The sequence below is a fragment of the Chelon labrosus genome (genome assembly GCF_963514085.1).
Source record: "Chelon labrosus genome assembly, chromosome: 17".
In the NCBI taxonomy this organism is placed as follows: Eukaryota; Metazoa; Chordata; class Actinopteri; order Mugiliformes; family Mugilidae; genus Chelon; species Chelon labrosus.
The window spans coordinates 20,739,154-20,762,003 of record NC_140350.1 but is presented as its reverse complement, the minus strand read 5'-3'; the positions used below and the strand labels follow the sequence as shown (position 1 = coordinate 20,762,003).

At 40.9% G+C, this 22,850-nt stretch overlaps 2 protein-coding genes across 5 annotated transcripts; one reads left to right on the top strand and one right to left on the bottom strand.

Annotated features, from left to right (window-relative positions):
• Positions 1–639: 639 nt before the first annotated feature.
• LOC311503074 (uncharacterized protein) lies at positions 640–9,820 on the top strand. Of its 3 annotated transcripts, none has more exons than XM_084565592.1 (11): positions 640–1,067; positions 4,057–4,161; positions 4,642–4,684; positions 5,030–5,073; positions 5,180–5,213; positions 6,625–6,656; positions 6,785–6,821; positions 7,249–7,304; positions 7,385–7,435; positions 7,540–7,596; positions 9,593–9,820. In XM_084565592.1, the coding sequence occupies exons 2-11, from the start codon at positions 4,059–4,061 to the stop codon at positions 9,634–9,636; spliced, it is 501 nt and encodes a 166-aa protein (XP_084421718.1). In that variant the 5' UTR covers positions 640–1,067; positions 4,057–4,058; the 3' UTR covers positions 9,637–9,820. The 3 variants fall into 3 exon arrangements, with proteins under 3 accessions (XP_084421718.1, XP_084421716.1, XP_084421717.1); XM_084565590.1 differs by having other exon boundaries at positions 4,621–4,684; XM_084565591.1 differs by lacking the exon at positions 640–1,067 and having other exon boundaries at positions 3,337–4,161; positions 4,621–4,684.
• Positions 9,821–10,935: 1,115 nt separating this feature from the next.
• Positions 10,936–22,764, bottom strand: pgk1 (phosphoglycerate kinase 1). 2 transcript variants are annotated; one of them, XM_084565220.1, is made up of 12 exons: positions 22,597–22,764; positions 19,892–19,942; positions 19,591–19,746; positions 19,357–19,501; positions 16,621–16,724; positions 16,392–16,511; positions 14,361–14,475; positions 13,587–13,766; positions 13,296–13,473; positions 11,639–11,737; positions 11,460–11,544; positions 10,936–11,359 (listed from the first exon to the last, which is right to left on the bottom strand). In XM_084565220.1, the coding sequence occupies exons 1-11, from the start codon at positions 22,659–22,661 to the stop codon at positions 11,504–11,506; spliced, it is 1,254 nt and encodes a 417-aa protein (XP_084421346.1). In that variant the 5' UTR covers positions 22,662–22,764; the 3' UTR covers positions 10,936–11,359; positions 11,460–11,503. The 2 variants fall into 2 exon arrangements, with proteins under 2 accessions (XP_084421346.1, XP_084421345.1); XM_084565219.1 differs by having other exon boundaries at positions 10,936–11,544; positions 22,597–22,763.
• Between the last annotated feature and the right edge of the window lie 86 nt (positions 22,765–22,850).

The window sequence follows — 22,850 nt, the reverse complement described above, 5'->3', positions numbered from 1 at the left end:
ATTAATAATTACAATATTTGTCAAATTTGCCTCGATCTATGGTTTTATGGTCTTATTTTTGTGTTAACAAAGTCAAACAAAGTCAGTTAACATGTAGTGTCCACATCAAAATGTCATAAAACAAGAAAAATGTGCATACATTTAGGAGGATACTTTGCTAAACTTTGCTAGTTAGGGTTTAGCGTGGCTAATTGTCTAGCTTGTGGAAAGTTTTCCATTTTTGTTTTTCACGATAATTCAGCTTCTGTCTTATTTGTGTGGCAGCAACATCTGTTAAGATGTGGCATCCAATGTCTGTGTTGTAAAACAAGAAAAATTAATTTTGTTAAGCTGTTTCTCTATTACCAATCAGAGTTTGCTTTGCCAAGCGAGGCTACTTTAGAAAACTAGCATTTAGCAAACAAGCTAGGCTAGTTGTTTGGCTGAATAGCTTACAAAAGATTCAGTTATGTTTGTTTTTTTGGCATTGTCTTGCACTATGATTGACAGTTAAGCCCCTGTCTTATTTTTATGTGATAACAAAGTCAGTTAAGATTTCAGTGCTGTAAAACTAAACAAAATTCATAATTTTTGTTTAGCCGTTTCTACCTACTAGCCACACCAGTCATTTACTTTGCTAGCTCTGCTACACAGCCTTTAGCTAGGCTAGTTAAACTAGTTCGTTAGCCTAGTTTTCTAACTTAGATTTCTAACATTTAGTCACCAGTCAGGGGCTACTTTGCTAAGCTAGGATAGTTAACACAATTCACATGGTGATCTTAACTCAGCTTTGGCCCTAATACTGTATGTAAGCTAGCTAGCTGGAGCGTTCACACTAAAAATACCACTGATTGTTGTTGTACGGATGCTGTTCTAATTAAATACAGAGCAAGCAGGTGATCACAGTGATTTCTTTCTCTACGTGTCCACTAAAAACCACACGGAGGCAGCCATTGGGTGTTTGACGGATGTGGGGAGGCGTTGAAAGAGGAAGCTGAACTCATTGTCACTGAGCTCATTGTGGTGCTGCTGCTGCTACTGCTGTCTTTACTGCAAGAAGAAGAATGAAGGCAGCCGGACCACTGAAGGTAATAACAAAACAGATAAATAGTTTTTAAGGCACCATCGAGGCGTGTCCATCTGATGAAATATGTCTTAACTGTGATTGGTTTTCAAGAGGTTTGCATTTTATTTGCCTGGGTCATCAGAAAATAAAACTACCTGTGCTGAACTTGACGAGATATCAGAGGAACAATGAATTCCTCTTTATTTATGTGGCAATATAAGATTTTATATGAAGCTACTACAAAGCATTTCTTTTAGTAAAACCTTAACATGCACAACAGTTAATGTAATTATACTATAAACACGTGCGTACTTTTTCTGGTGGTGCTTCAAGTGCATTTTTGTGATAGTACCTATAACTGTGTCGTATCAGGAGTCTTAAAAAATGTTGTATTTATGCTTATTCATTTTAAAAGTGATGCTATTTATTTATTTATTTATTTATTTGTTCACTACTTAAAGTACTTTCTGCCGTGGTTTCTACTGTCAGGTGAGAGAGGAAGAAGAAGTACAAGTACATGTTATTTAACTACAGGAGACCGATGACTTGAGTGCAGTGCATTTAGAAAAATAAACTTTAGGGAATCTACACTGTAAAAAGTTTTAAAATGTGGGATGCTTAATAAATTAGCAATGAATTAAAAAAAGTGGTGATAAGTACAATTTAAGTTAAGCTAGCAAGCAGTAAAGAATAACAATTAAAGTAAAATAGGAATTAGAAAAATAAATATACAAGCTAATAATGTAAAATAACTAAAATACTGTGGTGAATTTTGACTCTTGTATTGTTCAGTGTGTAAAGTAAGTTATGTAATGTTTAGTGGTGGGCTTGTGTTGGTCGACATAATCGTTGGCTTATGTAAAATACTACACCATAAAAGTTTGCCATAATATGTCAGTAGTCAGTAAAAATATTAAAAATGTACTTTAAATATTAAAATGAAACTGTCCTCTGTTACTGTTATAGTATTACACATTGTATTATTTGAGTATTAATACTCATCCATTGCGTAAATGCAGGACTTTACTCTTTTTATTGAACAATTTTTGCATCCAAATGCAACTAATGACGATTTTCTTTTTGGATTAGTCTGCTGGTTATTTCAATTCATTCATTGATTGTTTTATTAAAATTAAAAAAGGATTTAAATTGGGAGAAAGCGCTTTTAAACCAAGGACGCTTTCCAATTTTCTGTCCGTTGACTAATTGTTTAATCAACTGCAACTTTGTTGGACAACTGGGTAGCTTAAGTTATATTTAAGAGTGTATTTTATAAGGTTTTGACATGTTTGTGTGCAGAAAATCTTTGTGAGGTAGTTAAAGCTAAGATATAAATGTGGCGACGTATAAACAGATGTGTTAGAGTAGAAGTAAAGAACAAAATAAATAAAATACCCAAACAAAGAACATCAAAACTTGAGTAAATGTACTTTACCACTGGTACTATTCACATGCAGTAGTGACTGCCACAGTTGTACACTGATATAAATTCCACCTGGCTAATAGTTGATCCTTCCTTCATGAAAGTCATAATGTTCAGTTGAAGTTTTTAAAAGACAAGAGGCCACAAAACTTGGATTAACCCCCAACTCTCACCAAAGGTCAGCAAGTGTCATGTTATTTAAAAACATACTCAGGCTATTTCAAGATGGACATCACTGTGCCACACCCGCTGGCCTCATCGCTGACAGCTTTTCACAAAGCGACGTTTGACTTCGTCCGCAGTCGTGCTTCTCAGTGTATCTGCGTTAGGGTGGAGATCAACAAAAATACAGCTTCTTCTTTCAGAGGAGTCAAGTAGGAAAATGTGCTTTAGCCTGACTGTGATGGAAAACTACCGCCTACTGGAAAGAGCAACTTTCCTGTGAGACCACAGCTCGAAGCAAGAAACCTCAAACATGGCGTCATGGAGGGAAATAAATAACTATACTGAAGACTGACTGACTCACGTGCACGATTTAATAGTACCGAAACCTTTTGACATGTTTGAGGGTGTCAGACATCTGCATGTTCACTATATTAAAAATAAAATCTTCTTCAGATCTCACTGCCTTATTTACACTGCATTGTCAGCGTACTTTTAGTAATTTTAGAGTAAAAATCATTCAGTTTTCAGGCGCTGTATTCAGTCCGCAAAGATTAAGAATGAATAGCTGTTTAATAAAATCCTAATTAACCGCTGTGACAGTTACAGAAATCCACTCAGAGGAAAACTGTTCATAAAACCACTTGACAAAAACACAATCTAATTCGCAAACCACAAATTAAGCAGCTGTCTTCACCAATATCAGAGCAGCTATATTTTTGGTCTGTGAATAAATAAAAGTTTGTTCTGCTATTTTCTGCACTTAGAAAGCTTTTTATCTTAATGAATCAGCTCGACGTGCAGGCGTTAACCTCTTTTTAGTTCTTAGCTGAGACTCTGCAGGACTGAATAAAAAATGTGGACGTGGAAAAACGCAATCCAGTATGTGGCCCTGCACAAACTCCAGACGAGTCTGACACGAACATATTTTATCTCTTAATATTACATGAGATTACATCTTAATTTAATCTGCAGCTCGTTACTTGCTTCTTCATTCTGAGCGTCTTCAGATGCATGCTGGCTGGGGCGCTGACGAAATGTGGTGGGCGAGAAACATTTTTTTGGGTCGACCAAAAACAAAGAAAACAGTTCGCTGTTCAGTCTTTATCTAATTTGCATTTGTCTTAAGAATAACTGTACTTTGTGATAGACCAGCCAGCCTAACACTGCACACAAGTAAGAGCCGTACACGGATCCTCTTCTTAATGCATGTATGTCTGAGTTCACAGATGAAAGATAGGCCATGTTTCAGTTTTCTTTTGGCCAACCACATCCTGTGGTTCTCTGAACAGCTAACAGGAAAACAGCAACTACTTCAGCCACGAAAGTGTGAATAACTTTGACCGGTAATGGCTGCGTTAATACGATTCACATTACAGCAGTTTAATTAAATCTGGTCGTTTCTGTCCGGCGTGTGTCCTGCTAGGTATGACAGAAAACCCCCCTCTGCTGGCTGCGGTCCTGACTGTTTCGTCAGTGGTGTTTCTGAGTCTGGTGCTGCTGCTGTGTCTACGATGCAAAAGGAAATCCAGTAAGTACATTTCTCAGCCGCTGGACCAGAGTCACTGATCTAATCAGCAGGTGCTGTAGGAGCGCTGGCGGTAGACAAAAAAGCAGCTAAATCTGACACTCAATCTTTTGTTCTGTTTCAACCACATGAAGCAGTTTTCGTGCTGCTGATCCGCTCTTGGGTCAAGTCCTCTGTATAGTAATATCAATAGTGCAAAGAGAGTGTGTGCTGTGTAGTTATTGCTCTGCCAGATAAAGCAGCAAAAACAGCCACAACGACCAAACTATACGTGGGTCTCACTGGACTGGCTGCTGATCTGAACCTGCACGCGTATCGTACTGTAGTGGCTATATATACGTATTCAACGCTTCAATGCACAGCACTATAACGTGGTACCTTAAATTTTATGCCGTAGCTGCTATAATCAAATACTGTAGTTGTAAAACATGTGTCTCACATAATATCTGGTTTTATTTTTAGCTCTTTGTGTGTGTTTTGCAGAGGTCATACACGAGGAGCCTCAAGATTATGAACGTCAGACATTGTGAGTATTAAGGTGTGGTTCGAAAGGCGCAGCTTGCAGCTTTCAGCATTGTTTATGTCCGTCGTTCTATGTAGGCATCTGTGTTTTATGAGATCTGAACAAGTAGAAGGACTGAAAGTGAACCTTCAACTTAGACAAAGATATTTGGAAAAGGAAAAGAGGCAAAGTGTACAATGATTGTCGGAGGAAGAGGGTAAAATCACGTCGGCGTATCCTGTCAACCATTAGCAGTGTTCCTCCTCCGCAGGCTTAAAGCTTCACGTAAGCACTGTCTTAAACCGTTTCGCTAAAATTAAAAGTTGTTTAATGTGTAAAACCTCTGACATTAAAATGCTCCTTTGACAGCCAACGCGGGGGAAGCCAGTTTGCAGTGATGCAGTCAAAAACAGGTTAGATGTGGGTTTTAATTCACCCGTTTTACTCTCATTGTCTGCTCCTTATTCGCATTTACTCACTGTTTTCTTTTGTTTGTTGCGTTTGTTTTTTATTTTTCAGTTACCAGAGCCAACCAGAGATCTACAACTATAGAGTAAGTAGCCCTGTTTATAATCAGTCACACGAGAAGATGGATAATAGCAGCAGAGGGATATTGTGGTAAACACTAAATGTAACATTAACAGGTTCAGTGTGAGAAGCAAACAAATGCATTTGCATAAACTGCGCAGGGGAAGTTTGTGTTATCTTTGCACTGCACATATGAGGTAAATTGAGATTATCAAAAAATATTTCTTCAGCTCAGAATTAGCTCGTAAAATGGTTTTAAAGTTCAATTCAGCTGAAGAACTTGTTCCTTTCAGGCTGATTATGCGCGCCCCCGCTCGTACTTTCTCCCACGTAGCTGCTACTTAGCATTAGCGTTAGCAAGCGTGGCGAGGTGACATTGTACACCTGAAGCAGATTTTTTTAACCTGGAAAATTACCTGAGCGGTAAAACGTACCAGGAACTGAGCAAAGATCTTTTTTTCTTTTTGTTGAGGGTGAGTTAAAGTTTAAATGGTAGGCCGAGGCTTTGAAACGACCCACACAAAGTGAGGTGCTTCTGACTCAATGTTGCTGCGACATGTGTAAAACGGAGCTTCACACGTTTTCAACAGTCACGCCCTTCAACAAGATAAGTGTTAATGCAGATTACTGAAGGTGGACATGATCTGTTGTGGTTTGGACGGGGAAAAAATATTTGTAGCCTGCCCTACTATCGCTGCTAGCGCGAACGTAGCATAAGGTAGCGGCCGTGATCTTGTTTCCCGCTCGTCCGTCTCATGATCGTCTGACAAAAACAGATAAAGAACCAGGTTTAAGGTCAATGTTATGTAATATTTGAGCAAAACCTTAAGCAAATTTCTTTCTCTCTGAACGTGCTAAACGTTCTCAGGCGGAGGCTAAAGCCCCGCGCGAATAATGAGCATATAACCACGGGTACAGGTCACGAGGCTCAACTTTTCACAACGTCAGCTAGTACCGCGCTGAACTGGCTAATTAAATTAAACATTTATAATAAAACAAATATACTTATTTACTTCCTCTCCAAACATATGAGGAGAAAATCAAAATCAGTTTAAAGTCTGTGCACAAAGTACGAAGGTGGACTCAGGGTGTAGCTAGCTTAGCTTAACTTCGTTTAGCATAAAGACTGGAAACTTAGCATTTTTCTGTCCATACTAAAAAATAAATACCCCTACCATCATCTCTGAACTTTACTGATGAACATATATATTCTTTGACAAACAGCAGTGTGTTCCTCCAGCGTGGCCTCTTCACGTACAGTCTCTTTACAAGCCTGACTGTACAGAAACCACAAACTGTTGCTTTAAGTTGTTCCGTCGGCGTACGACTCAAGAAAATCCAATAAATGTCTTAATTGTGAGATTATTTTAGCGCAGTCCTGCTCTCAGTTACGCTGCACAAAATAAACCCAGCAATTCAAATATTTTTTTTTACAGAAGACCTCCCGAGGAATTTGACTTGCCAGACGGTAAGATTTATATGTTTTAAAGTTTAAAGATTATATACAACCGTCTGATGTTTGTGATCTGAGGGGGTTTAAGTTTAATGGCTGTAAACATGTTCTTATTATAAAGTTCTCTTATTGTGTTTCTGCAGTTCCGACAGTCAGTTCAAGTCTGGAACACGACTATGTGTAAGTGTAAACTCTTTTATAACCATATTTTTTGAATTTAAAATGCCAAACACACACAAAAAAATAAATAATGAAAGTTTTTATGCAGATTCTGAAATAATAAAGTTCAGTTTAATTATTGATGTTGTTTCAGAAGCAGCAATAACAATAAAGGCTTATCTATCTATCTATCTATCTATTAAGTAGTGCAAACTTATCACAAAATTTAATCGCTTCATAAGAATAACTAAACACAACAGATGCAGTTGTTGCAGGTCAAGTTTAAAATGGTTCATAAGCTCAGAAAGACTTTTATTTTGTAAGAATCCTCCAGTAACATACACTAAACGTCTACAATCAAAGTCACATTGCCCACCAAATATATATATATATATGTATAACTCTACATATAATCAATGGAGATAAAGAATACTGATGTATTTTCCAGAGATCCAATCGCGGCGTGTGTGTATGAAAACGAGAAGCCAATAGAAACGATAACAGGTGAGCATTTTCACATCTGGTGTTGACTTTTAATTTGTTCTAAATGTTAATTACAAACAGTAAATGTGACGTTTCTTTAGGTGACGCTCCGGGCATCTATGGAAATGTTTTCCCATCGTTAACAATGGACGGTGAGACCTGTCTAAATATATTTTTTATTCATTCATCTATTAAAAGATGTTTTTAAAGTGTAGTGATGTGGAGCTGGTCTCATTCAAACTGTCTCACCAAACAGACGACGACTATGAAAACGGTGACTACTTGGATAATGTGGGGAAGGACGATGATGACGGTACGTTGCTTTTATCTGTCTTCACAGAAAGTGTGTTCATTTGTGATCAATAATGATAATAATAAAACTATGTGACTCAAGCAGAGGAATAGAAGTTAATCAGCAAGCTTAGATCTGCATGTGTGTTTAGTAACTGGTTAATCAATGCACAGGAAATGATTCAGCAGCTGTTTAAATGCTCAGGTGGTTTTTCTCAGTTTCATATCGACGTAAATGTAATCTTCTAATATCTATATGGACGTTTTATACACCAGTTAATTTACTGATAAAAAAAAATAATCAAATAACCTTTTATAGTGAAAATAAAAGACACAAGTTCAGGAAATTAAAAGGAAGAATATAAAACATGAAGTAAGACGTTATTAATTCGGTTCAGTTTTATTTATATAGCTGTACAGAGCAAGCACTGAGGCGATAAGCCGGAACATTGTGACCTCTGTCAGGTGAGGTGGGGGGAATATATCAGGCAGCGTCGAGTAAACATCTTGTCCTCAAAGCTGATGTAAGACGCAGGAAAAAATGGACAAGTGGAAGAATTTGACAGACTTCGACAGGGGACAACCTCCAAAACTGTAACTCTAGTGGGGTGTTCCTGGTCTCTAGTGGTCAGCAGCAGCTATCTGAAGTGGTCCAAGGAAGGAAAAGAGGTGAACTAGTCACGTGGACAGGAGTCAGGACACACAGTTTATCTTGTATGGGGTTGTGTAGCTGCAGAACGGGTCAGTGTGTCCACGCTGACTCCTGTCCACTGTCCTCCTACCCACCTAATGCACATGTCACAGCTTAGACCTGGAGAACTGGTCTTAATTAGTAAGAGAGTTTGGTTTATGTTAATATATTTATACAAGCTAAAAGTGTTCATACAGAACTGTCGCTCGTTTCGATAATGTCATTTGAACTCCGTTAGAGAAAAAGAGGAAGAAAAGAAGGTGATATCATCAACAACAACAAAAAAAGAACAGCGTGGAGTGAAAGGCGAATATGAGTGAGACAACTCGAGAGGAAATTGTAGATAAAAAAAGGAAAGGTCACGTCACCAGTTTGGCAATATTTTGGTTATTTTAAGTCAGACAAGGGTCAGAGCGATGTTGTCTGCAAACTTGGTGGCGAGTGAGCATATTAATTGGCTATTATCGCTCTTAATTAGTTGTGTAAGAGTCGGTTAAGTTTCGTTTCTCTGCCGGTCGAGTGAGTGGTTGCTGAATCTCGGTTAAGCAGGGATCCACGAGTAGTCGGTTATGAGTCGGTTAAGTTTCGTTTCTCTGCGTATTGTGCGTTAAGTGAGTGAGTGTCTGAGTTGATAGTGGTCAAGTCGAGTGAGATGTAAGATGTTTGAATGGTTATTGATTATATATCAATCAAACAGTGGTAGGACTCGACTGAGTCGGTTAATCGTGATTCATGATTCTTGAGTCGTCTTTGATGGCCGGTTATATGAACCAAATCTTTTTTTCCACCGCTACTGAATATTAATATTAATCAATTAAATGCTATTGAATATGTCATTGTTATAAGTTTTTTAAAAAAGAATTAAAGTGATGGGTAAAAATGGGTTATGAGGGTTTTTATGACAACGAAAAAGTCTAGATGCCACCTCTGATCAAATAACTGATGCAGTTCAGCACAGTTGCGAAGTCTGGGTAGAATACGTTAAAAAAACCGAATCAGTAATTATCCATATCGACTGATATGAAACACTTATATCGTGATACATTTTTTCAGCCATATCGCCCAGCCCTAATCCTCAGATGATTTAATATGTTAATACATTAATTTATTTGTATTCAAAATATCAAAAAATCCAAATGTATTTAAATATGCATTGATATAAAACTAAGAAAAGCCAACTTGTGCATTGGACAATATGCCTATAGATAGACTGATACACTGATGTTATTATTGTTTATCAGTAAACCAAATCCAAAATAGAAAAATAGTCTTATTATTCCAGCAGTGTCTTACACATTTTTGTTTTCATTCACCTTCTTTTCTACAGATGAGCCAGATTACGTGAACGCGCCTGAACAAGAAGGGATTTAACCAGCGTGCACCGACCTCTACTTTCCCTCATATTAAACAAAACTGAAACCTTTATTTGTGATCTGCTTTGTGTAATAAATGTTCACAGAAGCTGCCAGCTGTAAAAACTGTTGCTGCCATCTAGTGGTAAACTAAATAAATACAATTTTCTTGAATGTTTTATTTGACAAAAAAAGCATTTTTAAGCCTGAATATTTTTTTTAAAATGTACTGAAATAGCTGTTGGCTTTTTAACATTAAGGAGATTAATTAATTTAGATGATTAACAAGCAACTTTGTAATAGTTTAATCTTAAAATAACAACAGGAAACTGACCAAACGTGTAAAAACAATGTGCTTTTCCTGCCATTAGAAGTTTTTAGTTGATCTTCTGAACTGGTGTCACTAAATTTCAAGTTTAAGACATGAAAAGGTCAAATAATTCAGACATCATGAGGTGTCAGAAATGAGACATTGGTTGCCGTCCGCGAACATAAACTAAAGAATAAAATAATAAATTATCGAGTCTGCTTTCTGTCCCGATGATGTACGACTTTTGGGCTGATCTCACGTCGCTTGAACCCAGAATTGGATCAGAAATTTAAAACGATCTTAAAACTCGGACCGGAAAACAAGTCAGTTTGACGAGTTATTAGCTCCCTCTTTGAGCTCAGGATGTTTGGTGAATTTGTCAAGAACTGGAGGAAACATTAAGCACATTATTCTGGAGCTTTTCTTAGATATAAGTAAGGGAACAGTTCAAGATCACACATATTTATTCATTCATCCATTTTCTGTAACCGCTTGTCCTCTGGAGGGTCATTGGACGAGAGGCGGGGCTCACCCTGGACAGGTCTCCAGTCTATCTCAGGGTAGAGAGACAAACAACCATTCACACTCACACCTACGGACAATTTATTATCACCAATGAACCTAACCAGCACGTCTTTGGATGGTGGGAGGAAGCTGGAGTACCTGGAGAGAACCCACGCAGACACAGGCAGAACATAGAACCTTTCTTTCCACACAGAAAGAAAGGTCACAGTCTCAGAACCATTATGAGGCAAAATAATTTGCATTTTCTGTCCTATCTTTTGGTCTGAAGCCAGAAAAATATCTTTATTATCAGCTCCTTTTAGCCTCAGGATGTTTGGTGAATTCGTCTGGTGTTTGTGCTGCAGTCTGTCGAGAACGTAAGGGGAGACTGAATTTAATTAAACTTGCTGAAGACCCATAAAGACACCCAGTGTGCACCGAATAGCCTATAATGAGACATCGCTGTATCGTTAGTCTTTGAATGAGGAGACAGTCACAGAGGAGTTTTACACAGAGACGGTTTTTATTAGCCTGAACCGATCAGCTGAGACGTGTCAGGCTGAACCAGGACAGAAGACCAGACGTTAGCGGCGACAGAGAAAATGTAACATCTACACACACACACACACACTCCACGTTAACCGTTTCTATTCATACATATACTGTACTGTAGATATACAACTCGGGGTGGTGCTGTCCAGTGTAACTATGCAAAAGTGACGCAGCCAAACACAGATAAGAGCCGGAGTTTAGCTTTTTAACGGGCCAACGCTGCCGACTCCTCGTGTTGTCTTAGAGCAACATGATTCCTGCTGTTTAAACTCAGCCGACTGCGGAGAGTGTTTAAGGTCAAGTGACGTCTCCTACTTCCGACCTGGAGAAGCATGATGAAGTAAGGCAGACAACCGGCGACAAAGAGGAAACGTTTCTGCTGGGTAAAGGTGGGTAAAGGTGGGTAAAAGGTGCTTTATTTCTCTTCTGGGGATGGTCTCAGGAGTTAAAAGGAGTCTGGCTGAGCAGCTACCCACCTCTCAAACACAAACACACACTCACGCTCCAGCTGATGGGATGTTTAAGCGCTGCTCAGGGCGTCCACGCCAGGCAGGACTTTACCTGAGGACACAGAGAGAGAGCGGACGGTTAATGAGCATCATAAATAAATAAATAAATAAATGTTTGTGTTACTTATTGTTTTTCTGTCACTCACCCTCCAGCAGCTCCAGACTGGCGCCGCCTCCTGTGCTAACGTGGCTGACTTTGTCTTCTGTGTTCCACTTGGCGCAGCAGGTGGCGGTGTCGCCCCCACCTGGACAAAACACGCATCATTTAAACTCTAATTTATTGCCACACATTTTTCTAGTTTTTAAGTCAGATGATCAGTGTCATGGAGCAGCCACAGGTAATCAGTCGTAGGTGTTCCAGGTTAGTGCCTGGTCGTTTCAGGTGAACATCACCTCCCTACGAGTCCAGCTTAGTTTTTGTTTTTTTTCATATACAGAACATCAACATCAACAGTAACCAGTAGTTCTTTTTCCCCTTCAGTCTAATACCAATCTTTAATATTCACTATCAGCTGATCTGAGTCCAGATCCAGATGTCCTCCCCTTGAGATTCTCCTCCTACCACATTGCACAATTTACAAATTTCTGTCTAAAGTTCTTCCACACAGCAGACAAGTTTAGATGTGATTTCCCGGTTCTGGGTCTTGTGGTTCTTGTTCTTCCGCCTCTTCATCTGGTCTTTCTGGTTCTTCTTCACCTTCATCTCCTTCATCTGGTCCTTCTGGGTCTTCATCATCTGGTTCATCTGGTTCTTTTTCTCCTTCTCCTTCATCTGGTTCATCTTCTTCTCCTTCTCCTTCATCTGGTTCTTCTTTTTCTCCTTCTCCTTCATCTGGTTCATCTTCTTCTCCTTCTCCTTCATCTGGTTCATCTTCTTCTCCTTCATCTGGTTCTTCTTTTTCTCCTTCTCCTTCATCTGTTCCTCTGGTTCTTCTTCTTCTGGTTCCCCTGGTTCTTCTTCGTCTGGTTCTTCTACTTCTTCACCTTCATCTTGTTCTTCTTCATCTGGTTCTTCATCATCATCATCTACTTCTTCGTCTCCTTCTTCACCTTCATCTGGTTCTTCTTCATCTGGTTCATCTTTTTCTCCTTCTCCTTCATCTGGTCCTTCTGGTTCTTCTTCACCTTCATCTGGTTCTTCATCATCTGGTTCATCTGGTTCTTTTTCTCCTTCTCCTTCATCTGCTTCATCTTCTTCTCCTTCATCTGGTTCTTCTTCGTCTGGTTCTTCTTCTCGTTCTCCTTCATCTGTTCCTCTGGTTCTTCTTCGTCTGGTTCTTCTCCTTCTTCACCTTCATCTGGTTCTTCCGTTAACTGGTTCTTCTTCTTTATCTGCTTCTTCTTCTTTTTGTGGCACATCTTCTGGTTTTTCTTCTTCTATTTTTATAAACTTTGATTTGGTTTATGGCAGACCTAAAACTAATACTTACAAAAGACTGGACTTGGCTGAGGCCTGATCTGATCCAATCATTTAAAACAAACAAAATAAATGCCTGGATTGGCCTCAAAACCAAACAGACATCCCTAGTTGCAACACTTTTCGCCACACAAACCAGGACTTAAACCAAACCCACGTTGATCTAACAACACCCTCTAATTGCAGGTCAGTATTGAGTCGTTAACGGACTCTAGTCATGTGAGCTTCAGGTGGGCAACAGTCTTCCTAATAAAAACTCACCAGTCTTGTAGGACTGAAGAAGAAGAAGTTCAGCGAGTGATGAAAAGTTTTTAAGAAACCTCGTCTGAGCCGTGTTTGAGCTAGATAAAGGAACTCTGCCAAACAAACAAAACGATCTTTCTTACCGATGATTGTGATGCAGCCTGATTTGGTCACCTCGACCACTTTGTCCATCAGGTTCTTTGTCCCTTTGGCGAAGTTTTCCCACTCAAACACACCGACTGGACCGTTCCACACAATCTGCTTGGCCCTGCCCACGGCTTCCCCGTAGGCCTTAGAGCTCTCTGGGCCGCAGTCCAAACCCTGGAGAGCAGAGGATTCAGGAAGGAGAAGTTTATGAGCTTTGTGTTGTTCAGATCCTCCGGGGCAAAAAGAGTTGCAAGCTAATCTTTAGTGATTAAATCTTTTGCTCTCACCATCCAGCCGGCAGGGATGCCAGCGGCAACGGTGGCGGTGCCGGTGGTGGCTTTCTCGTCGAACTTGTCAGCGGTGATGAAGTCGACGGGCAGCGTGATCTTGACTCCGTTCTTCTTGGCTTTGGCCATCAGGTCTTTGACGATGCCGGCGCCCTCCTCGTCATACAGGGAGGTGCCGATCTGAGAAGGGACGAGGGAAGATTTGTCATATTTCACCTCTTCTATCGACATAAAATCGACTAAACTGGTAGTCCGGGGGGGTTGGGGTTAAACACAGAGAGGTATTGAACGCTGGTGGTGTTCAAACAGACTCATGAAGCTGCTTTGTTAGTTTATGGATTACATTCAAAACCTAAATGTGATTTTATCTGGTCCTGCAGATAGTTTTGTTTTGTCTGTCCACATATTCTCAGATATCGGTTTTCTGCCTTCACTCCAGTTCAATGGAGGAATAGAGTTCGCTTTGTGGACTCTCTTGACTCTCCAGGGCAGTCTGACACTTGTTTTTTACCCTTCTGACCTGCTGCGTAATAAGATGTTGAACCTCTAAATGCACCCGGGTTGACTCTTTATGAGACACCCTCAAGTGGCCATTTGAGGAACTGCAGCCCCAGGGGTTTGTTTGCTGCTTGACTTACTGAAGATGAAGATGCCTTTTAGGTCATTTTTCTCCGATATCAGAGCAGTGAGGGTAAAATCTTTTGTGTATTTTAGAGACGGCAATAGATTAATGTTCAGGTTGTTCTGTGTGTCGTGTCGCGTCGTTTCCCTCACCTCCATGTTGTTGAGGACTTTGAGGAAGGTGAAGGCCATGCCGCCGCCGATGATCATCTCGTCGACCTTATCCAGCATGTTGTTGATCAGCTGAATCTTATCTTTCACCTTCGCTCTGAAACGCAGAGGGAGAAAAGGGGAGAGAACATCAGTACAGATAAGAAACGAACATGTGCAGAAAAACAGTAAAAAACTATAAAAATAAATAACTAGTTTAAACCAGACATTTACTACAAAGTTGTAAATGTTGTTCCTCAAACAAACCTCATACTTTGTCAAGTTCTTTCATGATAACAAGGCAATAACCTGGAGACTATTTTGCATTTTCAGGGCTTCAACTAACAATTAACTTCATTATCGACAAGTAGATTCATCATTTGGTCTAGAAAATGGAACAAAACTGTATTTTAAATGTCAATAAATAGTTAAAAATACCCATCACAGTTTCCTAAAGTCCTGCTTTGGCCCACAAGAGGCCTAAAAGACACGCTTTAACATCAGAAAAGGTGACCAATGGATTAATGAGGAGTTCTGCACTGTTTCCCAAGCAGTCGTATAAACAAAAGATAAAATAGATGAAACTGTGACAACTCTCCAGAGTTATAAAATGCTGTCTCATAGTATTCGTAACCCCTGAAGCCTTAATTAAGCCGTTATTTAATTAATGTATTAATCAAACTGGACTTCCTGGCTCTTGTTTGATAGTTTAAACACGGGGATGATTATTTTTATTGTTTTTTTTTAACCGCTCTTTCGATCAATCATCACAGATCGATCATTAATAAATATATCTTTGATCATACAGGCGTGGCTGAGCCGTTTCGCTGCCGTCTAATGAACCTGGAGCCGTTTCACTGCCGTCTAATCATTACACGCCGGCGGTCGATGTTCTCCTTGGCTTCACCTGATTGATGCCGACTACGTACAAGTGACAGTTGCACAACGCGCTCAGGCAACAACGGACTCTGACACGAGGCCAAATGTCACATGTGGCTTCGGTCTCGGGTTTCAACTCCCTTAAACTAAAACAGAAAATCAGCAAACTAATAAGATGCAACGGGCCGTGAGAGCGTGGTGCGTTCAGGAGTTGTTGGAAAACTCTGGCATCAACTGGTTTCTGTTTTGTAGCAGAGCTGCAGGCGCATCTTATTGTTTTTATGACTTTATCAGACAATTATGAGACTTTTTGTCGATTACATTTACTGTACCACTGCAGAAATATGATTAAAAACCAGTTAACTATTTCCCTTGACCTTCTTTTACGAGCTTGAATGAATGAATGAATGCTACGTGCTAACAATACGTGTGACCTCTCATCTCCTGGTACAAAGCGGTGCTCCCTGACACCACAGATTACATAATGAGTTTATCCTCTATTCCTGGATGGACGCTGGATTATTTAAAAGAAAAAAAAAAAAAAAGAGGCTGCACTGTTACGACATCTAAACCACAGGAGAGGGAGACGGCGACGAATAAAATCAATTAAGCTAAAGTAAAAACTACGCACAGCTCCACAGAACCAGGATTTTAAAATCGGGATTTCATGCAGCCAGATCCTTGGTCGATTTTTGTATTTCTTGTAATGTTAGATTAATAAATAAATAAATAAATACATACAAGTCTTGTGTCGCAGTATTAAGATCTCACTGCAGTGTTACTTAAACTGGTTCTACTGAAGTGTAAATGCTCACCAACAGGCTCAAAATGGATAAAACACTTTGAATAATCTCTTCTAAATTTTGAAATTACACAATGACATTGAAGATTTAAGGGAAACAATACATCAAATATAAAGTACAAGAGGGAGAAGGAGAAAAACAACTTGGTAAATCTCTGGAACCAGTGACAGCATTAGTTTTGTGATAATCTCTTTTATAACCAAGTGAAAAAATATATAACCTTTTTTTAACCCCCTGGTTTAATGCCACAGAAGGTTTAAGTTAAATTCTATCCAGGAAATAAACATGTATTTTAGTTTATTTTAGTGTTGTTGCATAGTAGGCACAAAAAAAGACAGAAAACCACTCTCACCCTCCGAGGATGGCCAGGAAGGGCCTCTGAGGTTTCTCCAGAGCCATGGCGAAGTAGTCAAGCTCCTTCTTCATGAGGAAACCAGCCGCCTTCTGGGGCAGATTGACTCCCACCATGGAGCTGGGACAAGAAGAGAGGAAGAGGAGGATGATGAAAAGTTACTACACACAAAGTCACAGAATTATGATTATTGTCTTTGTAGAAAGTGTCGTCGACGCGTCCTGCTCACCTGTGGGCTCTGTGAGCCGTGCCGAAGGCGTCGTTGACGTAAACGTCTCCCAGCTTGGACAGAGACGCCCTGAAGGAGTCGATCTGCTCCTGGGTGGCCTTGGTCTGAGGGTTTAAAAAGACAGGATGTAAATAAGTGAGTGAGATAAGAAGACGGGGCTGCAGTCTGTGTTTTGTTCATCCGTTTCATCTGCACATTAAATCTGTTAATCTAGAATAAATCTAAACACTGTGAGCAGCTGCTGCACGATTCATGTCCCGGCATTTTTAAAATAATCAGATCAGTATCGGGCTTCAGCCAAACTTTATCTTTCATAGTTATTTGTTTTAGGTCTGCCATAAACCAAAACCACATCCCTGTAGCATCAAAACTTTAATGGCGGCAGTCAGGCTAGCATCATAGCTGCCAAAAATCCAAGATGAGGAACCAAAACCATCGTTATTGGATTGTCGACACACACAACCCTCAATAATTGCGTCCTAATTAAATTCTTGCTGATTAGCCGCTCTCCAGACAAACAGCTCACTAGAAATCCACCATCAACATTCACTCAACACATCGTTGATCAGGTTTCTGCTGCACTTTAAGAGGCAAAGGTCACGACTGCGAGACTGGAGGGTAGAAAAAGGTCATGAGAGCTCTTCAGTGTTGACCAAATGCCAGACAGTCAGATTACAGTCCAGCTTCAACAATTTCAATCCACGTAAAAAAACATTCAAGTCAGACACAATAACTAGTTTCAGTTTTCTGCTAAAAAAGTGACAAATAAACTCAGGTTTGTGTGTAAAATGTGCAGACTGACTCTTTAACCGTGATTATTTTAGCTCTACTGCTGAAGATGTTTGAATAATGAACTAAAAATAAAAAGGTCCTGGTGTGATACAGTACAGCACTACAGTAGAAACCAAGCAGCATACCAACCAGGGCTCTCAGGACAGGAAAAGCCCACTGACCTTCAGGATAAATGTCAGGAGGTCAAGAGCTGCTGCTGCTGCTGCTGCTGCTGATCTGCCACCGGACCGACTTTAACTTTCATCGAACTCAGCTCGACACACTCAGTCCGAGTTAAAAAAATCCGACAATGTGACCAAAGCGTGAAACACGGACAGAGCTGAGGAACGGAGGTGGACAGAGCTGATAAAACTCAGGAGATGTGCTCGTTTTAATGTCATTTAAAAGGGTAAATTCTACTGATAACATGCTGGCACAACACAAACCTGCACTCCCTACAATAACTGCAAGACGGCCTTTAATACAAAGTGATTTTTCCATTTTCTCAGCACTCCTTCTGACAAATTTATTCCTTCACACCTTTGAAATATGAACTGAACACTCTGAACACCATTTCCTGCATAATAAAATCAACATCTAAGTATAAAGCAGTCACCTTTGGTCACAGCTTACGTTTTACACAACCAGAACACAAAAGTATTGCTAGCTAGCTTCCACCACTCTTCCACCAGAAATTACTGCCAACGACGATGTTGCACCGTCAAAGTCAAATCAATCTTCACTTAAAAAGAGCAGATATAAATTAATATTCTTCTTCGCAGCATGTACGTGTTCACATATAGGCTACAAGCAACCTGAGGTACAGGACTGGACACACAGTCTCTGCAGCAGCCACTCCCATCTGGACGATGACGTGACGCAGCCGTTTCAGGGGACACTGCAGAGACAGAGACGCTGCAGCTGGAGGTGGCAACCAAACAGCTGCCAAGAACAGAGAACCACAAACTGAAAAGATTTAGACCTGAGCTTCTTCTGTTTCTAGTTTTATTGCTGAAAAGATGCTGAAACTCTGTTAGCAACATTTACGAACCCTATTTAAATTTATATCAGTTGTCAGTGTCCCACGTGACACAACCAGTTCTCGTTTTACTTCATCATCTCATCTGAACATTCACAGATATGTTCACAACAACATAATGATCATCGAGAAAGAATATCCTGTAGACCAACTGATCAGCAGGGGAGTCTAATATTAGCTCTTCCTAGCCTCCCAGCTAACAGTAGCTTTTCCTAGCTTCCTAGCCCCGCAGATAATATTAGCTCTTTTTCGCCTCCCAGCTAATAATAACTCTTCCTAGCCTCCCAGCTAAGAGCGGTTCTTCTTAGCCTCGCAGATATATATTAGCTCTTCTTAGCCTCCCAGCTAATAATAATAGCTCTTCCTAGCCTCCCAGCTAACAGCAGCTCTTCCTAGCTGCATAGCCTCTCAGTTAATAGTAGCTTTTCCTAGCTTCCTAGCCCCGCAGATAATATTAGCTCTTTTTCGCCTCCCAGCTAATTATAGCTCTTCCTAGCCTCCCAGCTAAAAGCGGTTCTTCCTAGCCTCGTAGACAATATTACCTCTTCTTATTCTCCCAGCTAATATTAGCTCTTCCTAGCCTCCCAGCTAAGAGCAGCTCTTCCTAGCTGCCTAGCCTCTCAGCTAATAGTAGCTTTTCCTAGCTTCCAAACCTTGCAGATAATATTAGCTCTTTTTAGCCTCCCAGCTAACAGCAGCTCTTCCTAGCTGCCTAGCCTTTCAGCTAATAGTAGCGTTCCCTAGCTTCCAAACCTTGCAGATAATATTAGCTCTTTTTAGCCTTCCAGCTAATAGTAGCTCTTCATAAAGCTAAATAAATCTAAACTCTGAAAATATCTCTTGATCTGAGACTTAATATTTACAGGATAAGACCATGACCGAGGCGTATCACTGTCGACTCTTACCGTTAACGGACTCAGACTCACCTTGTTCCCAGAGGGGTCCTTGCCTTTTCCCTCCTCGGCGACGTGGAAGCGGAGGTTCTCCAGCAGGATGACGGATCCGGCGGCGGGATTAGCGCAGGCGGCTTCTACCTCTGCACCCACGCAGTCCTTCAGGAAGGTGACCTCCCTGCCGAGAGGATGGTTTTTATTAATTTTATTAATAACACACAAAGTTTTGTCTTGAGAAACCACTTTACACTGAGTCCATCAACTCACCTCTTCAGAAGGGTCTTGAGCTCGGCGGCGACGGGCTCCAGGGAGTACTTCTCAGGCACGAAGTTCCCGTCGGGACGGCCCAGGTGGCTCATCAGCACGACGGACTTGGCCCCGTTGTCCAGGCAGTGTTGGATGGTGGGGACGGCCGCCTTGATCCTGAAAATCAACAAGGACACGACTCCAGAAAACCCATCCACCAGCTTCACTTGTACATTTTTTAATCAACTAAATTTTCTTTAAGAACATTAAGTTGTAGAAGAAGTTTAGTTTGATAGTGAGAAACAGAAAATATGGATTTTACCTCTGGTTGTTTGTGATATGCTTGTCCTTCATTGGAACGTTGAAGTCGACTCTGAAAGAGAAGAAATTAAATTACCAGAAAGAAAGACAGTTTAGCACCGACAGTAATCATCTGAGCTTGTTTCAGATGTCTTTTGCATTACAGTCCAGCTCCAGTTAAATCATTTGGAAGGGCTTTATGTGGTGATTGACAGAAGAGCAACAGCGACGTAGTTTATTCTCTGTATCGGTTGAAACACGTCCCGTTAAGAAACACAAATGGCGCGTTACCAGACTCAAATTCTGGTGCTAAGCAGGAGGTGTACTGAGAATTTTTGGAGCCTTTATTTTGTACAGGAAATGACACTATGAGAGAGCAATCTAAACAAATGAACATACACAATTTGATGACGCAGTAAAAATCCTACAGCCTTGCGTTTCTCTGCCGCCCATCCAGTCGTGCAGCGATGCACGCCCGCAGCTCCCGTCATCATGCTGCATCCCTCGTACTCCGGTCAGTTACATAACCACCTCCCCCCTCCCTCCCTCCCTCCCTCGTCCGAGGACACAGACTCTCTGCACCCGCTGCCATTATTACAGCGGTCCAGTGTCTTAGTCCGAAACCCGACAGTCAGCAATCCAGAGGATCAACAGCAGGCTGCCGAATACAGGCGACGTTCATTCAACAACTGCAGTAGTTTTCCGCTTTCATATCATTCCGCCTGTTGCTCACAGTGGATTCAGACATGTTCCAGCTCATGAGAACATGCTGCGTAAACCAAAGAGTAGCTGCAATTGAGCTCTCTACTCAATATTCTCTCTCTTTTAGCTCAGTTTTTGGTCTCCACCTCCCTCTAATACAGAAATATCTCTAATTTTAGCTGCTAAATGCTCCACTGTGTGCATCAGCTAGCTGCTAGACGCTTTTGTCTGCTTATTGGTGCTGAACGTGTGGTGCACTAAGGATTTTAGAGCTCTTGTTTTAGTTGGAAACAGCTGGGGCCAAAAACAGAACGACAACAGCTCAACAATGAAGATCTGGACCATAGCTGCTTTGAGGGAGGTAGCTATATGAGCTGAAACTTGATGGAAGAAGCTGGCAAACAGGGAAAAAGTCGTGAGCTGCTTGAATGCTGATAATAATCTTAATACTAACAATAGAGGAAACTGTCATTGTGCAAATCGCAGCTCGTATGTTGTAAATTTGGTGAAACCTGCCGCTCTTGGGCAACGGCAAACTCAGGCAACGAAGAACAATGAATGAAAACATTATCGTCCTCCCCCTCCTCTTGCCTCATTTAACTTTATCTTGACAGAAACAAAAAACTGAATAACTCTCTTTCTAAAGAAATGTTTGTAAAACGTTAACTCTGACGTGCTGCAGCTTTATGTGAGGTTGCTGCAGGATAAGAAAAGTAAAGTAAGTGAGTTCCTGGCCTTGGAAAATATTTCTTTAAGGCATTGCAGGTCTCTACAGCAACATCCCGCCCTCCCTCTTTTGAATCCAGGACCACTTTACCCTCTGCCCCAATCTGAATCTGGGAGTTTATATAAACACCTCCAAGTACATTGTGGCATGCTGAGACAGGCCCTGGGTGTGATAAGAGTTCAGTCTCAGTCTGACTGTCTGTCTGTCTGCAGCATAACGTTGGTCCACACTAACTCACGATGAGGTGAATTGTGACCTTTTAACACCAGAGCAGTGAGGTGAACCTTGTCCTATGCCGCCTGCCGTTGCATCACCACGCCGGGGCAAAACCGACCAGCGTGGCCCCCTGACATTTCCACAGAGGGTGTCGGTTTCAAGTGCACCGCCATGATCGCTGCCCCCTCTCCGCTCGTGGAAATATTCGGCCAGTAAATACTCACAAATGAAATAAAAGCAATGCAGTGAATATAAATTTTAAAGAGAGATAATTTAGATGCATTTAGTCACGTTACTGGGGCTAAGCAAGTGTCTAAACCCTATTTTATTCCCTTATTAGTCCTAAAAAGTGAGAATTATGTAAATGTCAGACAAAAATATGAATAAATCGTCAATTTAACAGTTTCAGGAAGGTGAAATCTGAATTATTGCACATAGCCGTCTTCCATATTTACTTCTTTTCTGTTTTATATCCATGTAAACTGAATATTTATGACTTTTTTGCAGACAGAACAAGCAGAAAGTTGCCAAATCTGGTCTCTGGCAAACTGTGGCGGCCATGTTTAAAGGCAAATCACATAATTCATCTACTTATTCATCAATAATGGCAGTGTTTGCTCATTTCTAGGATAATTACAGCATGCTTCCTGGTAGGTTCCTCACAGCAAACACTAACTTTGAAGCTCTTAGTTAAAGAATATCTATCATTAGTTTTTAAGGCTTTTTTTGTGTTATTTTCATATATCCAGGCTGGATTAAGACTCCAGCTCCATCTCTGATGGAGGCGGCTGCATCCATGCATCGTCTCCTCACAGGCACGTAACGTGAAAGGAAAACGTGACAGCTCACAACTTCACTTCCTGTCCTCTACCCAAGACTTCTGAAATGACTCAGACCACGTTAACCATCATCTTCCAGTCTTCACATGGACACTGTATCAATACTAAACCGTTAGCTACCGGAGGAAGGCCGGATTTAGCCGTTAGGGGATGTGAGCTAGAGCTAGCTAGGTAACGTTAAATAATCCCATTTCCGTTTTAGGGAATCAGAAGCTAAAAGCTAAGCTGCAAATAAACGCTCACCTCATAATAACCCTCTTCCCCTTGACGTCCACCTTGTCCAGGTTGAGTTTGTTAGACAGAGACATGTTGCTTGTTCTTCGGGTTCTTTCGTGCACCTTCCTGGCTGGTTCTCCTCCGCCTCCTTTGGCTGTCGGCTGGTTAGCTACCGAATGACAGCAGTGACCTTAGCGCAGCGCGGAGGAACCGCGGCGGGGCGGGGCATAAGCACTCCTCCGGCTGCTGATTGGCCGCTGAAAGAGGATGGCGTGCGATCT